This window comes from Podarcis bocagei (genome assembly GCF_964188305.1).
Source record: "Podarcis bocagei genome assembly, chromosome: 7".
Taxonomy (NCBI): Eukaryota; Metazoa; Chordata; class Lepidosauria; order Squamata; family Lacertidae; genus Podarcis; species Podarcis bocagei.
The window spans coordinates 38,637,762-38,664,232 of NC_138132.1; the positions used below are offsets into that span (position 1 = coordinate 38,637,762).

General features: G+C 44.5%; 1 protein-coding gene and 1 long non-coding RNA gene across 2 annotated transcripts in view; one reads left to right on the forward strand and one right to left on the reverse strand.

The window, feature by feature from the left end:
• Positions 1–22,946, reverse strand: part of PEPD (peptidase D) — a 128,124-nt gene extending 105,178 nt beyond the window's left edge. The window contains exons 1-3 of the mRNA XM_081203384.1: positions 22,880–22,946; positions 12,721–12,904; positions 9,977–10,104 (exon numbers count right to left, since the gene is read on the reverse strand). Coding sequence (XP_081059510.1) covers positions 9,977–10,104; positions 12,721–12,904; positions 22,880–22,923 — 356 coding nt within the window. The 5' untranslated portion in view covers positions 22,924–22,946. The remainder of the gene's footprint in view (positions 1–9,976; positions 10,105–12,720; positions 12,905–22,879) is intronic.
• Positions 22,947–23,017: 71 nt separating this feature from the next.
• LOC308591566 lies at positions 23,018–23,993 on the forward strand. Its single transcript, XR_014010191.1, has 3 exons — positions 23,018–23,185; positions 23,523–23,694; positions 23,939–23,993. It is a non-coding gene; the product is annotated as an uncharacterized lncRNA (long non-coding RNA).
• Positions 23,994–26,471: the final 2,478 nt, after the last annotated feature.

A 26,471-nucleotide genomic window follows, 5' to 3' on the forward strand; every position in this document is an offset into this window, starting at 1 on the left:
CACAACACACACACACACGGGGTGGGGAGCAATCCACAGACACTAGGAGCAGCTCATCAACATCCTAATTTTTCATGAGTGAAAATGTACAAGGAAGAAGCTTGAACGCAAAGGTAAGGGAAGGTTATGGTAATTCGCCGCGCCAAGCTGGAAGCCATCAACGAGGCATGAAAAATTGGAGCAAGACGAAAGGGACGTTTAAAAGCTGTCAAGATGCTCGCCAACACACTCGCTCCTCGTTACACTAACATCAGATGCACAGATGGCAAAGTGTTAACTAAACAAGAGGGTGTCAAACCTATCCAGCACGCGCAACGCGGGAGACTTTAGGAGGCACTAACAGATGTTTCTGACAGTGCCAAATATTTAAAAACAACCTCTGTTATGTAGAGCAATGCAACTTTTATAAAAAAAATCCCCAGAGTGGGGGGGGGGGAGAGAGAGAGAGAAGATCTGCAGAATGACGCCCCCACTAAATTGTGTTGTTCCACGAGTCATTTCTCACGTTGAAGATGCACCTCCATTTGCAAAAATAGGCAGCCAACGGCTCTTCAGTGAAAAGCTCTAAGTGGTGCCTGTTGGCTGCAATAGCCCAATAAAAAGCTTATTTGGGTCGCCCCATCTAGTCACGGTCAAAAATGGATCGCTTAGGCTGCTGCACAAAGATGGGAGGCTGCTGGGGTTCCACCAGAATGAAATGTGTTGCTTCAGAGAGAGAGAGCTTAGTGCTTTTATATGTGAGCGCAGATGGCACACCTGTGCCCCACACAGCTCCCCCAAAAAGGAATGCAAGGCTTAGTGGCACAGCCGAAACCTGATTACGAGTATAATGTGCCGCATCGCAGAATGTCACGAAAGCATGAGCCAAGAACAGCGAAAGGAGGGAGTCTTGGCAGCCGACTGTTCTCCCCTGCCATCCCAACCAAATATCCTTCAGCCAGCGTCTCTCCTCTCCAACGGTGGCACTTAAAACTAAACATATTTAAAAGTCATTGTGGGAAAGGGGGGGCGGAGAGACAGAGAGCATGGTTCCTCATTCTGCCATTCTTACCGAGGCACCTTCGTTTTTCTTGTTTCCTCACCGTTCTTCTCAGTATCTTTTCCACAGAAACAAAGAACTGGAAGGAACACCCCCCCCCAAGGGCCAACTAGTATGACCCCCTGGAAGCTAAGGAGCAAGAACAGATATGCTTTGGTAAAAGAGAGAATCAACCTCTTGGGCAGTCCAAACTCAATACTGAGTTCCAACAACCAGGATGAGAGCTTGCTCTGGATCTGGGCCCCTCTCAGTTGACTGATGAGAAAGAAGTATCATATTGTTCAGGGTGGGTGGGTGGGGGATGAACTCATCAGTGCTTCAAAGATTAGGAGTGCACCTGACATGGGTATGCTTGGCAGTGGCCCTTGGTATGCAAGTTGTAACAGCATGAATGCTTTACGTTATGAGTGGTTGGCAGTAATGTCTGTGGTACACTGAATGGTTGCAGTTGGTTGCATGAAAGGAGTGGTGTGTGAGATTGAGAGAGTGATAGCATGCATGTGTGTTGACTGAAATTTTACACTGTACAGTGGAACCTTGGTTCTCGAACGTAATCCGTTCCATAAGTCCATTTGACTCCCCAAATGTTTGAAAACCAAGGCTTGGCTTCCTATTGGCACAGGCACCCAGGAAACAATAGCCAACAACCGCATTGGACGTTCGGCTTCCAAAAAAACATTCAAAAACCAGAAGGCTTAATTCCAGGTTTTCAGCATTCGGGAGCTGATTTGTTTGTCAACTAAGTCGTTCGAGAACCAAGGTTCCACGAAACTGCCTTGCAGGGCTCTCCGATTTTATTTATTTCGATATTATGTTTAGGAACATGGGTATCGCCTATGTATTTTGCTATGTGACTCATTTGACATAGTCTCATAACATTTATTGTATTGCAAACTGTTTCAAGGCCTTTCAGATATTAAGTGGGCTACAAATGGATGTAATAATATCATCATCAAGAGTGAGATTGGTGCTGAGCTGTTGCCACATCTCCTGTTCACTTGTTCAATGCTTAACCCAAGAATAAATGTGAGCCAAAAATTTACAGTATTTCAGAAGCACATTTTTTTCTTGGGGGGGGGGGAGACTTCTGAGAGCTGGCCTGGAAGGCCTCCCTCTCTATTCTCTTTTCCTTCCCTTTTCATGACAGGTGTAAGGTTGGATGCCAATATTCATTCACACCAGGACATTCCAGGCCAATGATATCCCCCTGTAAAGCAATTACATTGTTTTGCCATATGTGGCACACAGACCAGCTGCTTTACAGTACGTTTTGCTTCAGAAAATCACTTTAATCAATACACCAACTCATTCTGTCAGTTATAATTAAGGCAAGGTAAATGGCAGGTGCAACATTAATCAACAAAACGGAAGCCTACAAGCACCAGATGTAGGGATCTGGCTTAAACCTTAACATCAGGGATTCACATTTATAATCCACCTAATTTCCAAGAGATTGGTGTTAGTGACAGCAAACTCAAGTAATAGAAGACAAGTGCTCCAATCCAGCAACCCATTCCAGTTGCCTTATTCATTTCCACTAGTGACACACTATTGTCCAGAAGCAACAGTAAACTATGGTTTACCATTATGTCAACAGGCCTGAACTCATTGCTTCCTCCCTCCAACACAGCTGGAAAAGGAGCTTGGAAGTTTTTCTTCTTATATTTCAGGCATGTCCAACTTCCAAGAGACTGTGATCTACTCCCACTATTAAAAAAACCCAACAAACTGGCAGTGGTCTACCCATTGTATTGACCAAAGTTGTTGAGCTTTCCTTGTAGCTGAATCAAAGGAGAAAAGGGAGGTAGAGCACCCAAGTTTTAAACTCATGCACAAAACACTGGTGTTCTGGGCACCACAGTGTAAGGCTATTGATAAGCTGGAAGGTGTGCAGAGTGTGATCAAGATGATCAAAGGTCTAGAAACCAAGCCTTAAGAATGGAGTTGAGTATGTTCAGCCTGGAGAAGAGAAGACATCTTGAAGAAGTATGAATACATCTTCAAACGTATGATGGGCTATCAAATGGAAGACAGAGCAATCTTGTTTTCAGCTGCTCCAGAGGGGTGGACCCAAATCAGTGGATTCAAAAGTCAAGAAAGGTGATTCCAACTTAACATTAAGAAGGACTTTCTGACAGTAAGAGCCATTTGACAGTGGAATGGTGTCCCTTGGGAGGTTGTGGACTCCCCTTCCTGGGAGGCTTTTAAATAGAGGTTGGGTGGCCATCTGTCAGAGATGCTTTAGCTGTGATTCCTGCATTGCAGGAGGTTGGACTAGATGACCCATGAGGTCCCTTCCAACTCTACAATTCTATCATTCTATCATTCTGATGTTAAGTCCCCAAAGAAATCACCATGCGGAGGAGGTACCCATATGCGTACATAGGCCAGGTCACCCCACAGAATTTACTGGGAAAGCTTGCTACATATTTCAGTATCAGCACCAATTTCTGAATCAAGGTGGCAGGATGCATTAACTGAAACACACACACACCTTAACAGGGTGAGGTTTGTGTTTCCCTTCAATTTCTACATTGCACTTTCCTCTCTCAGCACAACTCACATTATATGCCCCTTTCCCAGGTATTATTATTTCAATAATTATTTTATATTGCATTAGCCTCCCAGAAGCCCACTGGCACAGAGACAAAATTATCTTCATGGGGGAAATGTATTGCAGCTGGCGAGGAGAAGATAATTACAATATTCATAATCAAATTTGTAATCTAGCACTGTGTCCATCTGTAAGCAAGTTCTATTTTAATACAGATCACTGCTTTTTGAGAGCAACTGAGTGCAGCAACAGAAAGAGAAGATTAACACCCCTGCTGTCCGTGAAGCAACATTTGAACAGCCAGACCGATCTGCATAAAAGTCTACAGCAAGATGGGAGTTTTTATGGCGTCTGATTTGTTAAGGAATTGTACATAAAGGCATCCGTTAAGTGGGTGTTAAAACAACTTGAAGGAAGGCTTTAAAATCTTAAAAACACACTGTATCAAAATAAACAAGGAGTCAAAAGTCATGAGGAATTCTTGTTATGGAGCTCTTTCACTGAGACAAGACTTCCTGTGGCAGGGTACAGTGGCCATGGCTCAACTCAGGTATTAGGTCACAAACCATGGCTTATGCTAGCCACTGGCCTGGTTCATACTACACAGTAAGCCAAACCATGGCTTACCTGAACTGAACAGACATCCTGACTCCTGGAAAGAAACTGAGAGCCACCACAGACCTCTTTGCTCCTGTGCCATGCTAAGCTAAGCCAAGGTTTGTCTTAGCATATCGTCCAAATGTAGGCATGTTTGAGGAGCGAGTTTAATCACAAGCCCAGGTTGGGACAGAACACTAAGCCAAATCTTAGCTTGGCACTGTGTGGGAGCAAAAAGGACCAAGAAGGATCAATGAAGGCTTGGGCTCCTATCTGGGAGGCCACATGTTCATGTCAACAAGAAGAGCCTGCTGGATTATGCCAAAGGGAGCCCACTTAATCCAGCAGTATGTTCTTGCAGTGACCAACCAGATGCCTGTGGGAAACCTGCAAGCAGGACCTGAGCACAAGAGCACAATCCCCTCCTGTTGTTTCCGGCAAGCAGTATTCTACAGTATTGATGCCTCCATTGGTGGCACAAGAGCACAATCCCCTCCTGTTGTTTCCAGCAAGCAGTATTCTACAGTATTGATGCCTCCATTGGTGGCACAAGAGCACAATCCCCTCCTGTTGTTTCCAGCAAGCAGTATTCTACAGTATTGATGCCTCCATTGGTGGGAGTACAGCATAGTAAGCATAGTAACAGTAAGAGCTGTTCGACAGTGGAATTTGCTGCCAAGGAGTGTGGTGGAGTCTCCTTCTTTGGAGGTCTTTAAGCAGAGGCTTGACAACCATATGTCAGGAGTGCTCTGATGGTGTTTCCTGCTTGGCAGGGGGTTGGACGCAATGGCCCTTGTGGTCTATTCCAACTCTATGATTCTATGATTCTATGAACCCACTCTTCCATGAATTTGTCCAATCCTCTCTTAAAGCCATCCAAGTTGGTGGCCATCAATGCTTCCTGCAGGAGCACGTTCCATACTTTCACTATGTGCTGCATGAAGACGTCCTTTATTTTATCTGCCCTGAATCTGCCAACAATCAGCTTCACCAGATGACCACAAGTTCTAAAGGTGGTCTTGCTAAGTCCTAGTTGGGCTTGCCATGCTGTGCGAACCAGGCTGCAGTTTAGAATCCAAATCCTGGTTTGAACTTCCCAGAGTACAACCCTGTTTGGGTTGGGGCTGCTTGACTGCTTTTCATTTTTCATCCTCTCCGCTTTCACCGCCTTCACATGCTCCCACCTCCGCAGCATAGCAGACTCTGGAGGTGGAGAAAGAGCCATAACTTTGGCCTGTCGGTTTAGTAGGGTTTCTAAACTTGGTTTCAGTGGCTAGATGCAAACCATGATTTGTTGATGCAAACATTACCTGGGGGGGGGGTCACATCACTGTCAGTGTGAAAGGGCTTTACATGTAGACAAATGTACACACCCTGGGCAAAACACGGAACTAGTGATGTGACTCCCATGTAGACGCCTACAGTCTGATACAGATTTGTTCAGAGAATGTCCATTTCAGTTTCTAATTTTTTCCATCTAAAGTTCACCCCAGTTTGTATTTATTTATTTTTTACAGCCCCCCAAAAATGTGAACACATTTTTATTTTTGTATACATTTCCCCCCCCCAATACTCATATTTTTTGATTGAAGAGTAGCACTGCAAAATTTGAAGCACAAATTTCTAAGGTTTCATTGCAATGAAGACCCGAGAAATGTTGCCGTGATCCCTAGACACAGGACGCCAAGTACACAGCCAAGAGGAGGTGTCCACTTCCTGTGTCAACCCCTCTCTACTGCTGTCTCTTCAATACAAGGTGGGAATAAATACATTTTAAGGTGTTGCTGTGAAGATTTCTAAGTGTTATAGCATCATTATTACTCCATATGTTTTATTTAACCAACAGAAAGCCATCATCTTTATGAAGGCAACTGCAAGGGTGATGTTTCCTTTCTACTGCAGATTTTTAACTGTAGGCTATCATTTCGGTCTTGCATAAAGTTCTATTATGGTTTTCTTCAAATATTATGCCTATTTTGGGTTTTTACTGTTGTGTGCTTCTTCAGAGCAGTGTGTGAGAGAGATGGGGTGGGGGGAGGGAGGGAAAGAAATATTTAAAGTGTGGGTGGAAGATTGATGAGATCCAGTGCTCTGGAATGCATCCACTACACCAGTGGTTTTTTTCACGCTGTGCCCTGGAGGGTTCCACAGAAGTTTGTCACCATCGGCCATTCAATGAGATGGTCAATTATGGCAAAAAAGCTTCCCCAAGAGGGAACTTCCCTTGCCCACAACTATTTATTAAAATCACTTGTTAGCTGGCCTTTTCACATAGTGGTATGTATATGTGTGTATGTATGTATGTGTGTGTGTGTGTGTGTGTGTGTGTGTGTGTGTATCATCCTCTCCAAAAGGACAATAGGAGAGGAGAGTTACCAAACAACCTAGCCATGATGGCTACATATTACCTCCGGGATCAGGGGCACAATGCCTCTAAACATCAGCTGCTGGGAAACAGGAGACTACTATTACAATGAGGTCTTGCTTGTGGCTTTCCCAAAGGATCTACATGGCCAGTGAGAGAACAGGATGCAGGACTAGTTGGGCCTTTGACCTGATCCAGCCACAGCGCTCTTCCAACCTTCATGATCTCAGGGGGAACTTCATTCAACAACCAAGGCAATCAATGTAAAGATTCAGGAGTATTAGGGCTTCTACTATGGAGTTCTCCAAGTCACAGGCTGGCAATGTGACATCCTCAGGCTGGAGCGGTACTGCTTCCAGGGGTTCATCTTGTAGCCTTGCATCTGGGACTGGCCCTAGGGGCAAGGCCTCCAATTAATTTCTAAGCATAAATTGAGCCCAGAAGCATCTTGACAGTGAATGCAATTGGCCCAAGTCCAGCTGGATGGGTTCTCTATATGCCATATCCTTAAAGTGGCACACAATTGCATTTTGTGAATTTTGGACTGGATGGAAGAGAACTCTCTTTTCGGCATCAGGTTGAAACCATCCTGTTATCTCAGGCAGTTGATGAAATACAATGAGAAGGATGCTATTGTCTGCATGTTTGGGACCTCTCTTTTCCCCCCAAGTTGCAACTAATATAAAAATTATTTTCCTGTGGTGGCTAATTCCCATTGAAACTGGTAGGGCAGAAGTCAGGGAGACCAACAGTAGGTGGCGCCAGAGCCATCTCATTCTAGTTTAGTGCTCATCCTCTTCCCTGGTAAGCTCTAGAAGAGCAACATTGAAACTAAGGAGGAGGCAGACAAGCAGGATCAGTCCCTGAACTGGTTGTAAGTAAGAAGGGGGGCAGATGAGGCTAGCCTCTGAAGTTGTCCAATTTGTAGATGGTGCTGATTTTTGTTTTATTACAATCATTAATTGCTTTTGCCTGCACTTTTAAGGTTTTGCTTTCAAATTTGTTGTAAGGCACCTAGAGACAGGCTGGTATTCCACATCAAACAAACTAAATAAGTAGCAAAACAAAATACTGCGACTGAGTGCCAGTCCAAAACAGACCAAGGCTAGTCAATCCGCCCCTAGCATGAAGCACCATCTGGAGAAGTACAGCTTAGATTCCTATTCAAAATCTTTCGTGCCAGAAATTTCTCCAACACTCAAGCTTGGAGAAGACAAAAGGCAGAAGTGGGATTCAGAGGAGAGGTAGGTTCTCTGCTAACATAGGCGGGCCTTCTTACAACAAAGGCAACCACAAAGCAATCTTGGAGCCAAGATAGTGCCAAGACAATCACGCTCTCCATGCAGAGACAGAAACCCTCCCTGGCCATATGGTTGCTCCGAAACACTTTGCCATGCAGGAATGGCTGCAGACGTATCTTTGGGCTGGAATTAGTGTTTAAAGAAGAGTAATTGCTCCAGTTAGAAGCTATCCAAGCCAAGAGAGGTAGAGAAAGTATTAAATTAGAAACAATCCCAGATTCCAAAAACAGTGCAGAGGCCAAAAAATTGTGACTTGTTAGGCACAGTGTACATATAATTATGATGCAGAGAGAATGCATTACTACTGATGTGAGTCCAAGCTCCCAAAGAGCTATTGATAGTTTCTCTAAGGAAGCAAAGAGAAAGACAAGAATTTGGGGGTGGACATAAACAAGGAGGCTGACAAGCGTAGGTGAGGGAGAGGAGAAAGAGAGGTCAGCCTGCAGACCACATTTAGGAAAGAAAAGACGTCTCAGGGTCTCTCTGCAGTTAGCCCTTGCTGGCATCTATCTGTCTGGAGAGGCAAAGGAGTGCGCCTTCAGGGGTGAAGTCTATTCACCAGGTAAGCAGCAATGAAGTGACCTCCCTGGGGCGCAAGCCTAGACAATGTGTATGGAGGTCCTGCGCTGCCCAGATGACAAGACCCCCTCTCAGCCATGCTGATGTGGTCCAAAGGAAAGCAGAGCAATACATTTGGCTCCAGCTTGGCTGCAGAAGTTGCTGGAAGGAGGAGTACAATGAGCCATCCAACCATCTTAGGGACCGGATTTGTGCTGGGTTTATTCCTTAGCCTATTCTTCTCCCTAAGATGCCCCACAAACAGATTGTTCCTCTGGGTTTGCTCAAGCCTTTCTCATGAATGAAGATAGCCACAAGGCAGTGGAGGTTTAGGATCAGTTTCCCTTCTCCTAGGTGGACTACCTTCCCAGGCTGATGAATCCTGCCTGCCCCTCACTTCCTTCTACAGCACATGCAGGAACTGCCTTCTGGACCACTGGAGTCACTATTGGTCTTGTCCGCTCAATCTGCCAGAGCCTGTGTCTTTGCACGAAGAGGAAGTCCTCAACTCACTGAAGACCCATCGGCTATCCTCACCTGGTTTAGCTGGCCTGTAGAAGCTGTTCCTGGGGTGTGGCCACTGTTGTATGCTGACAACTTCTAGGAGCTACAGGTGAGAGTGGAGTGCAGGGTGGGGAACAAAAGTGGACAAACTGCCCCAGAAGGAACATGACATGTCCCCCACCAGAGGTTTTACCCCTCCCCTAGCACTCCATTCACTCCAGCACTACTGACTTAATAAATAACCCATTTATTCTGCACAGGTTTTAACAATCCTAGATAATGAACAAAAACCACCAACCTTCACCACTCAGTGATTTAAGATCACCGTTTGCCCTACCCTCTCATGCCTTAGAAAGGCAGCCAAAGCTGGCAGTAGAGGAGGGGAAATGTGAATCGCCCTGTGATCTTTGGATGAAGGTCGGAATACCAATTTAATAAATATCAATAAAAGGAAACTCCAAAGTTGACACTAACAGATACATAATAGAAAAATCCTGGTGTGTTTTTGAAAATAAAAAAGAATGTACCTTTCAAACTGGCAGACTAATGATTAACGATGACGTTGATGGTATGTAATTTTACTGCTGATTTTAATGTTGCTCCACAATTATATATATTTTTAATGTTCGCGGTGTAGACATTTTTGCAAACTAATAAAAATAATAAATACAGTTAATAAAAAACCATTAGCGTTCATCTCACAGTTTAATGTTTCATCAAAAAAAACTTATTCTACCCGTTGCTGCCTGCATAGAAATAATAATGCAGCAAACAACCACAGACCCTTCAGGAAAAGGTTGCTTCTGCCACTCATTTCTAAAGAAGCTTTATGCGCCTTTTAAAATTTGGAATAAAGTGACGAGGCAAGCAAGGTCTGCCCCTGCTTGGAGGCCTTGCCCACTGGCCTTGGTGGGATCCACCGGACAACAACTTGATCTGACATGTGTGAGGTAGACAACTGCTTTTATTGCCAGATGGAAATGAATCTTATGTTCAAATCTTTCTTTGGTCTCTCCCCAGATGAAGGAAGGAAGGAAGAAAGAAGGAAGAGATCTTACTTTCCCATCCAAACTGCATAGCTGTCAGGGAGTCTCGGGATGAAGAGGATGGAGTTTCCACTGTCAACCTCAACTGCTCCGTAGCAGTCTGCCTCAGTCACTCCAAAAGTCCAGTGGAAGTAGGATTCCTAGAACCAAGGAATTTAAAAGCATTCCATTATGCCAGTTCTCCGCTCTTGCCTTTTTTTTTTAAAGGGTATTTGGAAAGATGTCAAGGTCAATACAGATTAGCACTACCTGTGGCAAAGGGACCCACCAGGTTGAAAGGTTTTGAACATAATGCAAAACACCCTCCAAATCACCTCTATCGCCACTTCTAAAAAGGCAACCTGATTACATGGATATACTTGCCAAAAAAAGTGGGAGGAACTAACAAAAATTAAAATGCTGAGCACCCTGAACTTCAAGACATTTATTCAGAAGTGTAGTGTTTCAATGGAACTCTGATCCCATTGGAGAGGACAGAGAAGTAACAAGAGCAAGGGTTCACTAATGTGACACTCCCAGGAAGGAGTGCCTGTGAGTACGTCCTTCAATGTTCACAGAAGGTCTCAGTAAATACCCGTCCCAAAATCAACCCTATGATTATTTATATATAGTGAAAACCACAGGGAGGTTTACAACATCACACGCAAATGCCAGCACGTAATAGGATACCTAGACAATATAAAGATCAAAACAGTTGTATAAATACAATTATAATAAGAAATACATAATAAAATACAGGTGTTCATAATACACAGATTTTCTTAGCAGCAAAATATGGGAGAAATCTCTGTGATCCTGCTCAGTTCCTGTCTGCACCAGCTTGGCCTCTCCAAAGTGGAGCAACCCCACTTAAACATGCCCACACAATTAACTGCACATCAGGATGGATGCCCTCCAGATGTCCTGCAACTCATATCAGCCCCAGAGATTGATTGGCTGTGCTAACTGAGTATGGCGGGAGGTGGAGCCCAAGCAGCCTGGAGGGTACCACATTAGGGGAAGGCTGCCCTGCTCATCTGTCCTTCCATAATAGGAACCCTTTGGCTGTACACTGACAGTCTGAGAATTCTACATCTTCCTTCCTTCTAACTGTGAGCGCTGCACTCTACCAGCACCAACTACACTAACAGAATTGATTTTTGGAGGATCAAATTGCAACTACCTATTTCTATGGGCAGGGCAAACTCTCCATTCTCTTTCTTGCCCCACCATAAGACTCCCATCAACTGAAGAGGGTCTTCAAGAATACATAAAGCAGGAGTCCCCTTTCTACTGATTGCAGTGGAAGCTGACTGGCAGCTTAAGGGACAAGTTTAAAATTGTGGATCTTTAAGGGTATTGCTGCTAAATCCTAAATCCTGACTCCTCAGGCAACACCTATTGGCTGATGAGAGGATTACAGTCTCATACTTAATCAAGCCCCAAGACCAATGATAAGTTGAAACATGGCATCCTGTCTGACCAAATGCCCACACTAAACCTCTGAGCAAGTTGATTATATCTGGCTTTCCGTCAGCTACCTTGAATACGTGCCTAACTGCACCCCACTGAGAAGGAAACATGAACTGCACAAATTACTTAAGTTTAACAACGGTCCATAAGAGGCACAACCTTTGCCCATTTTGTGCCTCAATCAACCCTGCCTACATGACTGTAAAACAGATAACCATCCTGGAACACATCAGCAGAGATTAAACTGAGAGCAAAACTGAACTACAACCTCATCCCCACCTCTAAGAGGCTGAGAAATCTCACTTGCACTGTGTTAGAAGAGACCAGGGGAAATAGGTTAACAAGAACAAGCATGCTGGGGCAAGAGATTCTGCAAGCTCTCTGGTCTTTTTTTGTGGGTTAAGACAAAGACAGGAAGCAGCTATAGAGCAAGTCCCTAGGGGGAGGGTGGTGATATATCAAGGACTCTCAGAGACATGGATATATCCAAGCTGGGTGGTCAAAAGCTCCTGGAAAGGGAATCGGTGGAGGCAGAGGGGAAAGAGCCCACCATGAGCCAGCCCACACGGGACAGTGATTCTGTAGCATTGAATTATGCATTGAATTAACTGATGCAGGACAGTAAGAGCCATGTGAAATAATTCTTGGTAAACACTGCAGAAGAAGGCCTGGACTGATCAAGCATTTGCTGTATTAACCAATGCACAGTTCAAAAGGGTGGAGGGAGAAAGGAAATCAGAAGCCCACTAGCTGACTCCAAGCACACCAGTGTTTCAGGAAAGATAACTATCAAGAATGTAAGAACATAAGGAGAGCCTGCTGGATCAGGCCAATGGCCCATATAGTTCAGCATCCTGTTCTCACTTAAGGTGGCCACCCAGATGCCCCTATGGGGAACCCCTAAGCAGGACCTGAGGCAGAGCCTTTGGGAACTGACTGTTTTTGAAGAAAGGCCTGGTGCTATGATGTTTTTATTATTGTTGTCTGTGTTTTTACTTGATCTTTTAAATTTTAATTCTATTCAAGTCTAATTACATTTTCATGATTGCCCTTCCTAGGTTTTTAGCTTTTTCTATTTTATTTGGGTAAGCCAGCTTGAGTCCCAGACTGGGGAAAAGGTGAGATAGATAGATAGATAGATAGATAGATATAAATCAACAGCAGCAGCAACAACAACAACAACAACTTATAGGTATGCGATGTGTGTGTTTTTCCACTGGTGGACAGTAGCCAGCAACTAATAAAAGGGGCTGAGATCTGAGCTAAAAGAGATAAGTCTGTTGTTTGTTCATGCTAAATCTTACCTGGCGAAACAGAACGCCTGTGTCAGTGCAGTATCTGTTGGTCTGCTCCCCGCCTTGCAGGAGGACAATGGATTTCTTTGGCACATCCTTGTTTGATCTCAGCCGCTCGCACAAGCGAGTTCTGTTCAGGGCAAAGAGCGCTGCTGGAACCTTCAAGGTTTCGTTCCCCAGCCAAAAAGACGGCCTGGAAAGAGGAAGGAAACATTAGCTTTTGCAACAAGAGCAGCCCTCCCCTAAGCTGGGGCCTTCCAGGTGTTTTGGACTACAATTCCAGTCGGGAGTCATCAGCACTCTGATGGCACCCAATACCAAAACCCTTGATGACCTCCCCCAGCAGATGTCAAGCAGCACAGCGAAGGAGATGAAACCTTAGCAGGACCCAGTAGGCTCTCCACCCATCTTGCACCACCGTCAGCGATCGACCAACCAGATAGAACAGTCCATGGCAAAACAGGGTGTCCAAGCCCCACACTGGCCAGTCACTCCAGAAAGATACCATGACACTGGAAGCCACCAAGAAAGTCAACAGGAATGCATGTGCCCTGCCCAGTTCCCACCACAGTCATTTCAATTCCCAAGTTGGCCTTATACCCAGATGGCAAAATCTCATCCTGGGCTTGAATTGCCACCAGTGGCTCTATTTAAATCAATACGTTAGATTAACTACGTGGCCTGTAAGCATCTCAAAGGGACTCACACCAGAAGGTGACACACACATTCCTGCATGGCAGGGAGCTGGACTAGAGGACTCCTTGGGTCTCTTTCAACTCTACAACTCGATGATTCTACGTACCGGAACTACATCTGACTTGAGCTGCACTTACAATTCCATTCCATCTCATCGCCTCTTCACTTATTGACGGGCGGATTGTGCTACACAGATGCTGCCCTCGACATCTGGAACCTTATTTCTGTGCTTTTGTTCCATTGTCTTCCCAGAGGCAAAAATCAAGTTTGCACATTCATTTCTGCATAATGTATTCTGCTTTTGCTAGCTGTTGGCTGTGTGCACGCCTGGAGCAGGCCTCTGGAGAATAAGCATTACGCCCACTTGGTGGAGGAGTAAAGGATGGATCCATGAAAGCAAACTCCCAATTGTCCACACGGTCCTACTCCCACCGAGAGATCAGTAATGATCAACTTTAGCACCAGCCAACAAACATCTCACATTCTCAGGTTCAACTTATTTCAGCTGAGCTACATGGAATGGGCCCCTCCAGCAACTCAAGAGTAGAAAATAAGGAACAAACTTAGTGGTTATGCCTTCAGCCACAAGCTGTTACTATGCTCAGCTGTTGCTAAGATGTAGATATATATTTTCTATCAACCTGCATTAACCTGAGCGTGCTCAGTGAAATGTTCCCTCATGTATTAATTATTATATGGCTTTCTCAGAAAACAGAAAACGTGCAAAAGAAGGTAACCTTTGCTTCGTAGCCGGCAAAGAGCAAACTTCAGCGCGGTTTCAGGATCAAAAGTCCAAAATGCACAATTCCTGCAGCCAACGCAGCATAAAGGAACTTTTAATCTGTAACACCTGGAGACAATTCACGAAAGCCAAAGGTCAAACTTCTTCAGTGCGCAAAAATGGTGTGCGCATGAGGGAGAGCTGTGTGTGCGACTGCGTTTGTGTGAGTGAGACACAGACAGAGAGTGCTGTGTCTGCATGAGTGTTGAGTGACTGTGGTGAATGTAAACACCTGTATACACACATGCACGTGTGTTCACCACACCCACTGTTAGTGTGTGGCCCTCGGAAGGGTGGCTGACTCCTAATTTGGCCCTCAGACTGTAAGAAGGTTAGCCCCTGCCCTGTTCTAAAGCCCTGGTTAGCAGCTTATTTTTGCTAAAAGGCCAGCAACGTTGGTTCTTACTTGTCCCGGGATTCAAGCCAAAGGACTCTGTGGCATCTCTTTCCCCCCTGGTGTGGACAGCAAGGAAAGCCCTTGCAAAGCCTATCCTCCAAGCAAGCAAGGTCCACACATTGCCACCTTCCCACCCTGCCTCAGCTTCTGCGGAGTGAATGGCTGTATTACATAACCAGGGAAGTGCACCGCCAACACCCCTCGCCATCCACACTGGGAAGGGTTTTTGCTCACGTTAACATAGAAGGGACTGTGGTTGCAGAGGAGGTTCTCAAGATCAAGGGGCCGTGGAGGGAGAGGAGGGGTAGACAGATTCCGTTCCAGCTGCCCATCCCAAACCTAAGGCAAATTCTCAAGAATTCATCTAAGAAAGCAAAGATCCTGTTCTATCACCTTCCTGCCCTTCCCATGATTAGGTGGCAACCACATCTATTTATGACTTGTTAAGGCAAGCATGGTTGAGCAATGAAATGTCATCTGGCAAGAGTCGCCCCTGTAGAATCCCTGGGAGAGCCAGACAGTGACCGTCTTGCCAGGACTGGTTGCATATAAACCACTAAGTAGCAGGGGAGACAAACTCTACTATTTCTATATAGTACATCTGTAGAGTTGGGAAGGACACTGAGGATCATCTGGTCCAAGCCCTATAATGCAGGCGTAGCAGTTTCAGAATCTGTTGGGAATTCTTTAGCTGTGATTTCTGCATTGAAGAGGGGTTGGACTAATGACCCTTGAGGGATTCCATACAAACTCTACAATTCTATCATTTCTCTTTATAATAAAAGTCAACCTAGTCAGAGTTCAAGCATGTTGGGAGGCGGAGAACCACTTATGTCTTACAGAATTTTTAAGAAGTTACAAGGCCATAACACACACATTTGACCCAATTCAGACATAACACTGCTGCTGCTCCAATAAACTGTGGCTTGTTGGAGTAGGGAATACATGGGGTTTTGGAGACAGAGTGTTCCCTCTGATCTCGGCAATGGAGTTAAAGCAGGGGTAGGCAACCTAAGGTCCGTGGGCCGGATCTGGCCCAATTGCCTTCTCAATCTGGATGGTCTGGGAATCAGTGTTTTTACATGAGTAGAATGTGTGCTTTTATTTAAAATGCATCTCTGGGTTATTTATGGGGCATAGGAATTTGTTCATTTTTTCCTTCAAAATATAGTCCGGCCCACCACATGCTCTGAGGGACGGTGGACCAGCCCACAGCTGAAAAAGGTTGCTGACCCCTGAGTTAAAGGATACATTTCTATTTACGGGAGCAGAAATGGGGAAAATCTCTGACTTTTGAAGTTAATCATGATAAAACTTGATAAATGCCACAGTTACCATATTTTTCTGTGTACGACTAGGTTTCTTAATTAAAAGAAAGTGCTAAAAAATTGGTGTCGTCTTATACACAGATAGTTCTGAGATGGGACGGGGGATTGGTGGCTGCCGCGAGCAGGAGATTGTCATCGGCGTTTGGGCGGGTGATTGGTGGCTGCAACAATGTCTCCTGGTGATTGGCTGCTGCGACAATAGGGCGTGTGATTGTTGGCTGCTGGTGGCAAGTGGGCTGACGATTGCTGGCTTCGTGAATACACCCCCCCCAAAAAAAAAAACTGAACAAGTCTGGGCAATCCCCCCCAAAAAAGCTGAACAACACGCGGCAATTTCCCCCCATTTCCTCAGTTTTGTGTCCCCAAAAATAGGGGTTGTCTTATACATTGGGGCGTGTTATACATGGAAAAATATGGTAAGTCATATATATGCTTATTGTTGCTTGCTACTAGACCAAGGATCATGGTTGAGCCTGTCCACCCACTGCAGCAAAGATACCAGAGTTTTGTTGCCCTAAGAAGCCCAGGAACTTATCAAATGGAATCAACTTATATATGTTCAAGGATTAGCAAGTCTGCCTAGGAATTGCCACCCTGTGGTTCACCACAGAAACCCGCTGAGCCCAGCTGAGTAATCTTTTATTTTCTCACACCCTCCCCACTCCCAGAACTCTGCAGCGTGTTCAGTTTGAAAGCAAAAAATAGCTCTCACGGCCATCTAAAAAGGCATAGACTTTTTACCTCTCGGGTGCTTGCCCCCCCCCCAAGGTAAACACTGTTGCCTTTTAAATAAATTGCCATGTAATCATGAGCTCCTAGAAAGGGCTCGGCCCTCTGCGCATGTTTTACACTGAAGTCCTCCAGTACCTTTGCTGGAGGTTACTTTCAAATCAGAGAAATGTAGAGTTGGAAGGTACTCAAAGGGTCATCTAATCCAACCCCCTGCAATGCAGAAAGAAGCATACACAGGGCTTGCGTTTAAGCAAGCAATCCTTACTGGAGAGGTGGGTTATGCCAGCCATGGAGTTGGATATGCCTCCCTCCCAATGGTAAGATAGTAGAACCAGAGAAGAGAAGGGGTTGGCAGAGAATATAAAAAGCCACCTCCCCACCATCTGCCCTGGCCAATGTGAGCCCAAAAGGGTTTTGGAAGTGGCAGCTCTTCCATCAGTGACTCTCCAAGGAAGTAATTCTATTTAGTACCTTGGCCAGTGTCTAGAAAGGACCATAAATGTATCTGCCTCTAGTCTCCAAGCAGATATAATTCTGGAGCAGGCTGCATGACCACAGGCTTCAGATGGTGTTCCTAACTTGTTTAGAGATTCAGCATAATTACATTTTTGTTATGTTTAGAGCATGCATTCTTGTTCAGGAAATACATGAATTGCAACATGGGAAAGTTCAGTGAAGTAACAGATTTTAAATCACCAAAAGAGAAGGCAAATTTTATTCAACCTTCCCCAAGAACAAGGCTTCGCTACACAACAGCAGAAAGACGACCAAGCAAATCCATTGGGGCTGGCCTCTCACATCATTTCTCTCAAATCTTGTGTTGAATTTAAGAGTCTGAATGTGCCATTCTCCCTCATCCCCAAATGGGTAAACCAGCTTATGAAAAGAAGGGAGATTTGCATTAGCAATGCAAGAGAAACAACACCACCTGACCTAGTCCTTGGAAAGCGAACTCTGTTATCCACCAAAGGCAGCGCAAGTTGGAGACAGAGAGCAATGATGAACTACAGCTCCCATCAACCCCCTGGACCACTGGGCATGCTGGCTGCCGGGTGTGCTGGGAGCAGGAGTCCAGCAACATCAAAAGGGGCTCCCATCCCCTACCCTCACCCCAGTTACAACTGCAGCTGTGAACATTTCAGAGGAAAGGCAAGATAAAAATGTAAAGGGATAGAAGAAGAGGGCTCCACTTTGAAGAGGATTTCAGCCAACCCTCCTTGGGAACAAACAGCAGCGGAAAGATACAGCAACTGCCTGAAGCAAATAAGCAACTTCACACCAAAAAAAACCCTAGCCCTGACCTTTCGCCTTTAAGACCAGCATGATCTTAAGCTTTGTGTAGATTAAGCCTATGAAAAATAGGGAGGCAAGAAAATATTCCTCTCCTTATTTTCTCTGTGTTGGTCTGCTGAGAAAGTCACAGGAACAAGGGCATTAGGAAAAATTGGCAAGTGTATTTCTAAGGGTGGGAAGTGAAAAATTGGGCTGGAAGTGCCTCATTGGTCTGCCAAGTAGATCTAAACAGTGGAGGGGGGATCTCTCTTTGTCTGGAAGTTACATCTCCTTTCACAGTTATGACTGTAAGCCAGGAGAACAGGAAAAGCACAAGAAGTAAGCCAGAAAGACATGCAGGTTGTGCAATGCATCCGTGAAACAATGCAGCTCCTGAAACCTCACACCCCAACCATATTCTTACAACAACCTGGATTTGCACATGACACTAAACTGTGGTTAGTCTGAATGTCCAATCCCAGCCCAGCAGAATAATCATTATGTGCAACCATGGTTTCTTGTTGGCTTACAAACCATGGCTTGATTTAACTAAGGTTTTGCATTATGTCTGAACTCAACAGCCTTGTTGAGCTACCCCAGCAGTTGTCAAGGCAATAAGGAACTATTTTACCTTTATTTAAAAAATATATATATTCAAAATTAAAACAAAACATATTATACAAAAACGTATCATCCTTATTCCCCCCCCCCATTTTTCCTTTCATTTGTTTTGGGACTGGGATTCCTTAAAATGTATCACTGAATTGTGAATTTTCTGAAATATGTTGAGCCTTCAATAAACTATGTTTCTAACACCTTGAGAAAAATCCCCTTCCCACCATCTGCTTTTTGCTGGTTGAGAGAATGGCTGCTTCTTGAAAACACTGAAGTGTTGGACAATGGCAGACGAAGTTGATGGACTATATGGAATTGGCGGAAATGACTGGCAAGATCCGAGACCAGGGAGAAGAGTCGGTGGAAGAAGATTGGAAAAAGTTTAAAGACTATTAATAGAAATATTGTAAAATTAAGGAATGTTAGAAAAATGTTGGAATGAAGTTATATGGCTTTAGTAGAAATGTCATAAGGAATTAAGTATAAATAGATTAATAGAAAATTAAAGGACAAAAAGGCAAGAATGTGTTAAGATAATTATAGGATAGAAAACAGAGTAAGATGGAAAGGAATTGCTGAAACAATTAATAGAAGTGGAATACAAAAAGGGAGGTGTGAGGAGGTCGCTGGAAACAAGTGAATGAAATATAAGATATTGAAAATGTTTGAGGTGCTTTTAAATTGTTTTTGTTGGTTTTTGCTTTGTTTTGTTAGTCCATGTAGTGTTTTTGTATTGTATTTGTATTGTTTTTTCTCTTTTCTTTTTTGTTTGTAGTGTTGTGTTGAAAATGTTGAAAAAGTAATAAATATCATTTTTTTTAAAAAGAGAAAAATCCCCTTTCCTCTCTTTTTTTTGGGGGGGGGAGGGAGGGGTGCTCCATCCTTGGGTAAAAAACACAGATTTCATGGTACATGGGAAACGGGAACTAGGTAGTTAGTACATTTTTTTGTAAACCACTTTGCGGTTGTTTTTTACAATCAAGCAGTGCACAAATTTTATGAAATAAATAAACACACACAAAGCTGTGTGCAATCTCACTCCTTGACCTTTTTCCCACCCACATCCTCAACAGGAAGATTCTGACCTCTCTTATGGGTTAAGATCATTATGTGCAGTACTTTGTCAATTCAGGAGGTGCTATATTAATGCCAAGAGGAATGCTTAAACTTTAACAAAGTCATGATCACACCAAAGCAAGTCCTTCTTTTCATGCCACTGCAATTGCAATGGAAAAAAGGAAATGTTTAATACACTCATTCATACTATACAATGAATGGATGAGCATATTAAACACAGTTAAAGTTTCCTCCAAGCTTCCCCAAGATCTGTGGGGCACAGTAGGAGGCAGCAAGCTCTTTTGTCAAAGATATATTCAGCTCTCTCAAGTCTCTTTGCAAAACACTTCGCAAATCCCACAATGTGAACTTAATGTGCTCCTCTAGTGACATACTTTGCAAACCTACTGAAAAATAACAAGGTCAGGACTTTGATCGTCTTTATCAAGAATCCAAGTTTTGTATGGACAAAACTTACGATTCGCTTAATCAAAAGCCTTAAGACTGACGAGGTCATTTTTTACAGTATGAGGTTTAACATTACAACAGTAATGAATAGATCTGTGGCACCCGCGATGAAGCACAAAGAAAGCACGACTGATTTTTAATAGGATTTTGAGCGTCCAACAGTTGCTTTGAAAAAATGTTTGGGGTAGGAAAGCAACCAATTTTTTTATTAAATGGGGGAAATTAAATGGAAGCAGAAAGCAATTGTTTACACAGAAACACTGTGTTGCTGCAATTCAAAAATCACTCACAGCCCAAGAGATATGCCTGCATATGCCTTACTCTCCCTCAGCCTTCCCCAACCTGATGCCCTCCAGATATTTTGGACTTTAATTCCTATCAGGCCCAACTAGCACAGACATGCTGACTGCTGATGGGAGTTGCAATCTGAAACATGGAGGGCACCACATTGGGGAAAGCTGTTCCACCTGAGCCTAGAAGGACATTGTTAGTTGTGCTTATACACTGGGATGTACTGGGAAACACAAGAGAGCCAATACTAGAATCAAGAGGTGCTGCATTAGGTCACCAATATCTCCCTTCAAGGCAGGGATGGATAACCTGTGGTCCTACAGATGTTCTTGGACTCTGGGGCTGACTGGAGCTGTGAGTCCACCCCTGCTTTAGTCGATGGGTCAGGAGGAATCTTGCAGAAGAAGAGTTTGGATTTGATATCCCGCCTTTCACTCCCTTTAAGGAGTCTCAAAGCGGCTAACATTCTCCTTTCCCTTCCTCCCCCACAACAAACACTCTGTGAGGTGAGTGGGGCTGAGAGACTTCAAAGAAGTGTGACTAGCCCAAGGTCACCCAGCAGCTGCATGTGGAGGAGCAGAGACGCGAACCCGGTTCCCCAGATTACGAGACTACCACTCTTAACCACTACACCACACTGGCTCTCGCAAGACGGAAAACCCGCTAGATGAAAGGGTTTCCCGTTTTTGAGCTGCTTCGCAAGACGAATTTCCCTATGGGCTTGCTTCGCAAGACGAAAACGTCTTGCGAGTGTTCCGATTTTTTTTCGCTCCCCCCCCTTTTTCTAAGCCGCTAAGCCACTAATAGCCTTTTAGCCGCTAAGCCTTTAATAGCCGCTAATCCGCTAAACCGCTAATAGCGCTAATCTGCTAATAGGGTTGCTTCGCAAGACGAAAAAACCGCTAGACGAAGAGACTCGCGGAACGGATTATTTTCGTCTTGCGAGGCACCACTGTACAGCAGAAAGGGCAATGGGTGTGCCAAACTTGGCCAAAGACAAGCCTGGCAGAAACCATGGCCGGGCAGATCCCTTAATTTTAAAATGCATCCCTATTACACAGCTATATGGAATACACTGCACCTCACATGCGGAGACCAGTTTTTATCCCATGGATCACTATGTGAGTTTCTCTTTGTTACAATCTTCTCTTCCTACTGTACATTGGACTTGCTTAATCACCCAAATCAATTCCGGCTGAGAGTACCTTAAAAAAACCTGCCCTAGAACAAGAACATAGGAAGATCCTTTATTCAGAGTCAGACCATTAGTCCATTTAGCTCTGTACTATCTACACTGGCCAGTTATGGAGCTCCAGGATTTCAGACAATATCTCTCTCAGCCCTACCTGGAGATGCTAGGGATTGAACATGGTATTTTCTGCATGCAAATTTCTACCACTGAATTTTACCTAGAGATCTTGTTGCTGCTACAGAATAGCTGGAACGCAAACACATTTAGCAACATTTACTGTTTGGGACAGCCACACATCGTATTTTTAGGCCTGGGAGTGGTGGTTAAAACAAAAAAGAACTCTCTCTCACACACAAATACTTGGAAAAGCCACACCCAACGTCTCCCCAAGAAATAAAAACAACTGCAGATTATGCCCATTGATACAAATATTGAATCTGAAAAGAAGTACTGTACTAAAGTCCAGTTCAAACTGTTAACATCAAAATAAGGACACCCACATATCCTCATAAGGAACTAGCAACAGCTCTCCAAGACTTTTAGGCAGGGATCTTTCCCAACCACACCTGGAGATGCAGGGCATTGAACCTAGGACCTTTTGCACACAAAACAGCACTGACCTTTGGCTCCCCTCCACCCCTTTTGACATTCCTGTGCATTATCCATAATAACTTCTGAAGTGAAAGCAATGAAACGTCAGTACAAAGCTGCCCATAGTAAGGTTATAAACAGATGGAAAAGGGAACAGAACAAGAGCATTGCATAGAATACTATAAACTTCACAATGGCTTTCACAGCTGAAAGCACACATTTAAAGCGAATTCTCCCACAACCCAGGATTAAGGGTGGCAGAAACGGCAACTCTCCAAGGGTCAAACTACATTTCCCAAGGTTCTGGGTCTGTGTGCTTTAAACGTATGGCATATACACAGCCTAAAGCTCATTAAGCCACGCTTGCTGCCTATATGGATAGAGAGATGGGGAGAGGAGAATAGAGAAAGCCAAGGGACCCGTGGCATTGGCTGCCCGTGCACCCGCAGCCACGGGCGACGTGCACGTCAGGAGACACCCCATTCCCACTAACTCGTAGGAGAGGTCGCAGAGGGGGCGTAAACCGGAGGGAATCTGGAACACGTGTGAATGCTTCGCAGCAGCATTTCAAAGAAGGAATCTCCCGCAAGAGGCAAAGAGAGTGCTGCTTATTCCTCCCTCCAGCTCCTGCAAGGAATCTTGCAAGCCAGCCAGCCACCCTCTGCCTCCGGCCAGCCGTCGGTGCTGCCTGCCTGCTTTGCTCCGCAGCCTGCCAAGCAACAGCAGCAGGAGCAGCGCCTCTTTCTTACCCCTCGGACGCAGCCATGTTGCTTCGTCGGACTCGGTCTGTCATGTGACCGCCGCTGCCCTTGTCAGCCACTAAAAAAAGGGAAACCAGGAAGGGGCGGGGCAAAGGGTGGGGTTTGGTTGCTCCTGGCGACGGGGAACTCTTTGGCCAACGGGGAGGGGGCGCTGCGTCCTCTTTATGTTTCTAGCCCCTCTGGAGCAAATTGGCTGGCTCTTCTCTGGGGAGGAGAGAAACGGCCCAGGTGCCACTGCTTGCCACGGCTTTTAGCCTGCCCACAACCTGTTCTCAGTACCAAATACGATGATGGGTGGGGTGTTTCTAGCTCATAGAACTGTAGAGCTGAAAGGGACCACGAGGGTCATCTAGTCTGACCCTCTGCAATGCAGGAATCTTTTGCCCAACGTGGGGCTCAAACCCACGACCCTGAGGCTAAGAATTTCCTGTTCAACCAAGGGGGAACTGTCACGCTTCCTTGTCATTTTTGCAATGGCCAGGAGGTGTGATGTTATATTTATAGTGCTGAAATTTTGTGGTTTTTAAATGTTGTTACATTTGCTATTATGTTGCTGTTTCGTTATGTTATTTAAAAAATTGTTCTTGTGATGGTTGATTTTGAGATGCATCCCTGCTTTCTGTGTTGTCAGCCGCTTTGAGAATGAGTGAGGTAACCCCACAGCAGATTTCTTTCTGATATAAATTGTCACCTGCCATTGCACCATAATTATTTCTTAATACTGAAGATGAAGAAGGTAATGTAAACAACGTATGTACTTCACTCAGTCACAGTCATGGTTACAGTTTTCTCAGTTTTCTTTTGTTTATCTGTACAGTGGTACCTCAGGTTAAGTACTTAATTCGTTCCGGAGGTCCGTTCTTAACCTGAAACTGTTCTTAACCTGAAGCACCACTTTAGCCAATTGGGCCTCCTGCTGCTGCTGCGCCGCTGGAGTACGATTTCTGTTCTCATCCTGAAGCAAAGTTCTTAACCTGAAGCACTATTTCTGGGTTAGCGGAGTCTGTAACCTGAAGCGTATGTAACCTGAAGCATATTTAACCCGAGGTACCACTGTACATCCTATTGACTTTTTACAGCTGTATTCTTAAAAAATAAATAAATATATGCTGTTGTTGTTGTTTTAAAAAAATAACACCAGAAAAGATTTGCTGGGCTGGAGGTCACTTTGTCAAGATATATATGCTGCATTCTCCTCAATCTGTAAATATATACAGTTGCACAACAGAAACAAAATGTCACATTTGTTTTGCAGGCAAGAAAGGTCCAGGTTCAATCCCTAGGATCTCCAGGTAAGACTCGTGGGAAATGCTGCCTGAAATTTTGGAAGGCCATTGTCAGTCAGCATAGTATTTAGCTAAATGAACCAACAGCTCAATGCACTGTAAAAGCAGTTCCTTAAACTCTTACTGAAGCAAATTATTCCTGTCCCTGTAAAACTTGCAATTGCTTGCTATTCCCTGAACTAGGGTGAGTCTCATTTCAATGGGAATCACTACAGAATATTACAAGAGCAGCAGACATATTTCCATAGAAACAGGGTGCATCATCACTGGAAGTGTTAGTTGAGAGGGTCTGCCACTCAGCGCAGAGCAGGGGTGGTGAACTCTTTGGCCTAAGGGCCATATTCCCTTCTAGGTAACCCTCTGAAGGCCACATACCAGTGGCAAGAAGGGACAGAAACAAAATAGGATGGAACAAATGCAAATTCTACCTTAGTGCAGTAGGCTGGTGTCTACACTCACACACCCCTATCTAGCCTCTTCTCTGCCAGGAAAAAAACAAGAGAGTGCAAAGTAGAGTTGGTGACAGGTGTGTCCTGGTGCTGAGGAGGATGTGTAGCCTAGTGAGAGCCCCATGGGCTGGAGAGAGAGAAATGGAAATCCGCATTTGACCCCTAGGCAGATCTTGAGGCACAGGAGTTGGTCAGGTGCCTGTGTGGAGGAAATTATTTAAAAAGCATCTCCCTCGCCCACCCAACTTCTTCCCCAAAAAGGCAACTGGGGGTGATTCAGGACAGTGTTTTGGTACTAGACGAGTATCAGAAAATCAGCACTGTCATAGTGAACAAGGGCAGTTTGAGCATGTTCTGGTATGAGGAGCAAATTGATCCCGCACAGTTCCTGCTTTTTAGATCAAAAGAGAAGTAAAAATAATTCAACTGAATGTTTACACCCTTGCAACATCTGGTTATTTGTCTAAGAATAACTGCAACTCAAACACACTCAGTAGCAGTTAGTGAACAAGGGCAGTTTGAGCATGTTCTGGTATGAGTAGCAAATTGATCCCGCACAGTTCCTGCTTTTTAGATCAAAAGAGAAGTAAAAATAATTCAACTGAATGTTTACACCCTTGCAACATCTGGTTATTTGTCTAAGAATAACTGCAACTCAAACACACTCAGTAGCAGTTAGTGAACAAGGGCAGTTTGAGCATGTTCTGGTATGAGTAGCAAATTGATCCCGCACAGTTCCTGCTTTTTAGATCAAAAGAGAAGTAAAAATAATTCAACTGAATGTTTACACCCTTGCAACATCTGGTTATTTGTCTAAGAATAACTGCAACTCAAACACACTCAGTAGCAGTTATTATCTGGAGAGACCTGCATGTTTTTCCAATTAGGACAAACTGCAGCTTGTGTAGGCGAGGGAAGTTCAGAGGAAAACAGCTTGTTGGTGGAGAGTATTACTACCTGCACACACACTGTATCCCATTCCAGATCTGGACTGCTTCCAACATATATAAAAATATAACAAAACATTAAGCATTAAAAAACCTTCCCACTACAGGGTTCCCTTAAGATGTCTTCTAAAGGTTGTATGGTTACTTATCTACTTGGCTCAGGGGTCACATAACTCCATACCCTCCAACATCTCTCCAATGAAAATAGGGACGTCCTAAGGAAAAGCGGGACATTCTGGGATCAAATCAGAAATGGGACGGCTTCTGTAAACCCGGGACTGTCCCTGGAAAATAGGGACACTTGGAGGGTCTGGATTTAACCAGCAGTCCCAGGCAGAGCCAACCTGCCCATGAGGCTCAATGAGGCAGTCACCTCAGGCGTCAGGCTCGAGACAGCTGGGGGGCCAGCAGATCTGGGGCCCTGAGCAGCATGCCACTTGGGTAGCAAAGCGTCTTGGGCTCTCCCTGGCCAAAGAAAGGTCTTAGTAGTTATAGCTGCTGCACCATCAAACAAACAAACAAACAAAGAGTACTTCAAAAAATATTGTGTCAGCAACATAAAGGGAGAGATACCCATTTAAAAGTAACCTTATAAAGAAAATGTGGGGTTTTTTATTTAAAAGTCCATCTATTATCTGCCCAAGAGACAGCAACAACAGTAGCTGTGGTTTGCTGAGCTTGTACAAGGAAGTGGTTTAATCTCTGCCAAATTTACAGAACTGCTTTTCCCTTTTATGTCTTGCTGGTTAAGCAAAAGTTAATCTATTTTCCGATTCACCGACATCAGCCAGAAACAAAGCACTTGCTGTTCCCAACACACCCACTTTAAATCCAAATGTTGTGTTTCTTTGCTGCTTCTCTTCTTTCGATGGCTTGTGGCACCTGGCCTGGGCATTTT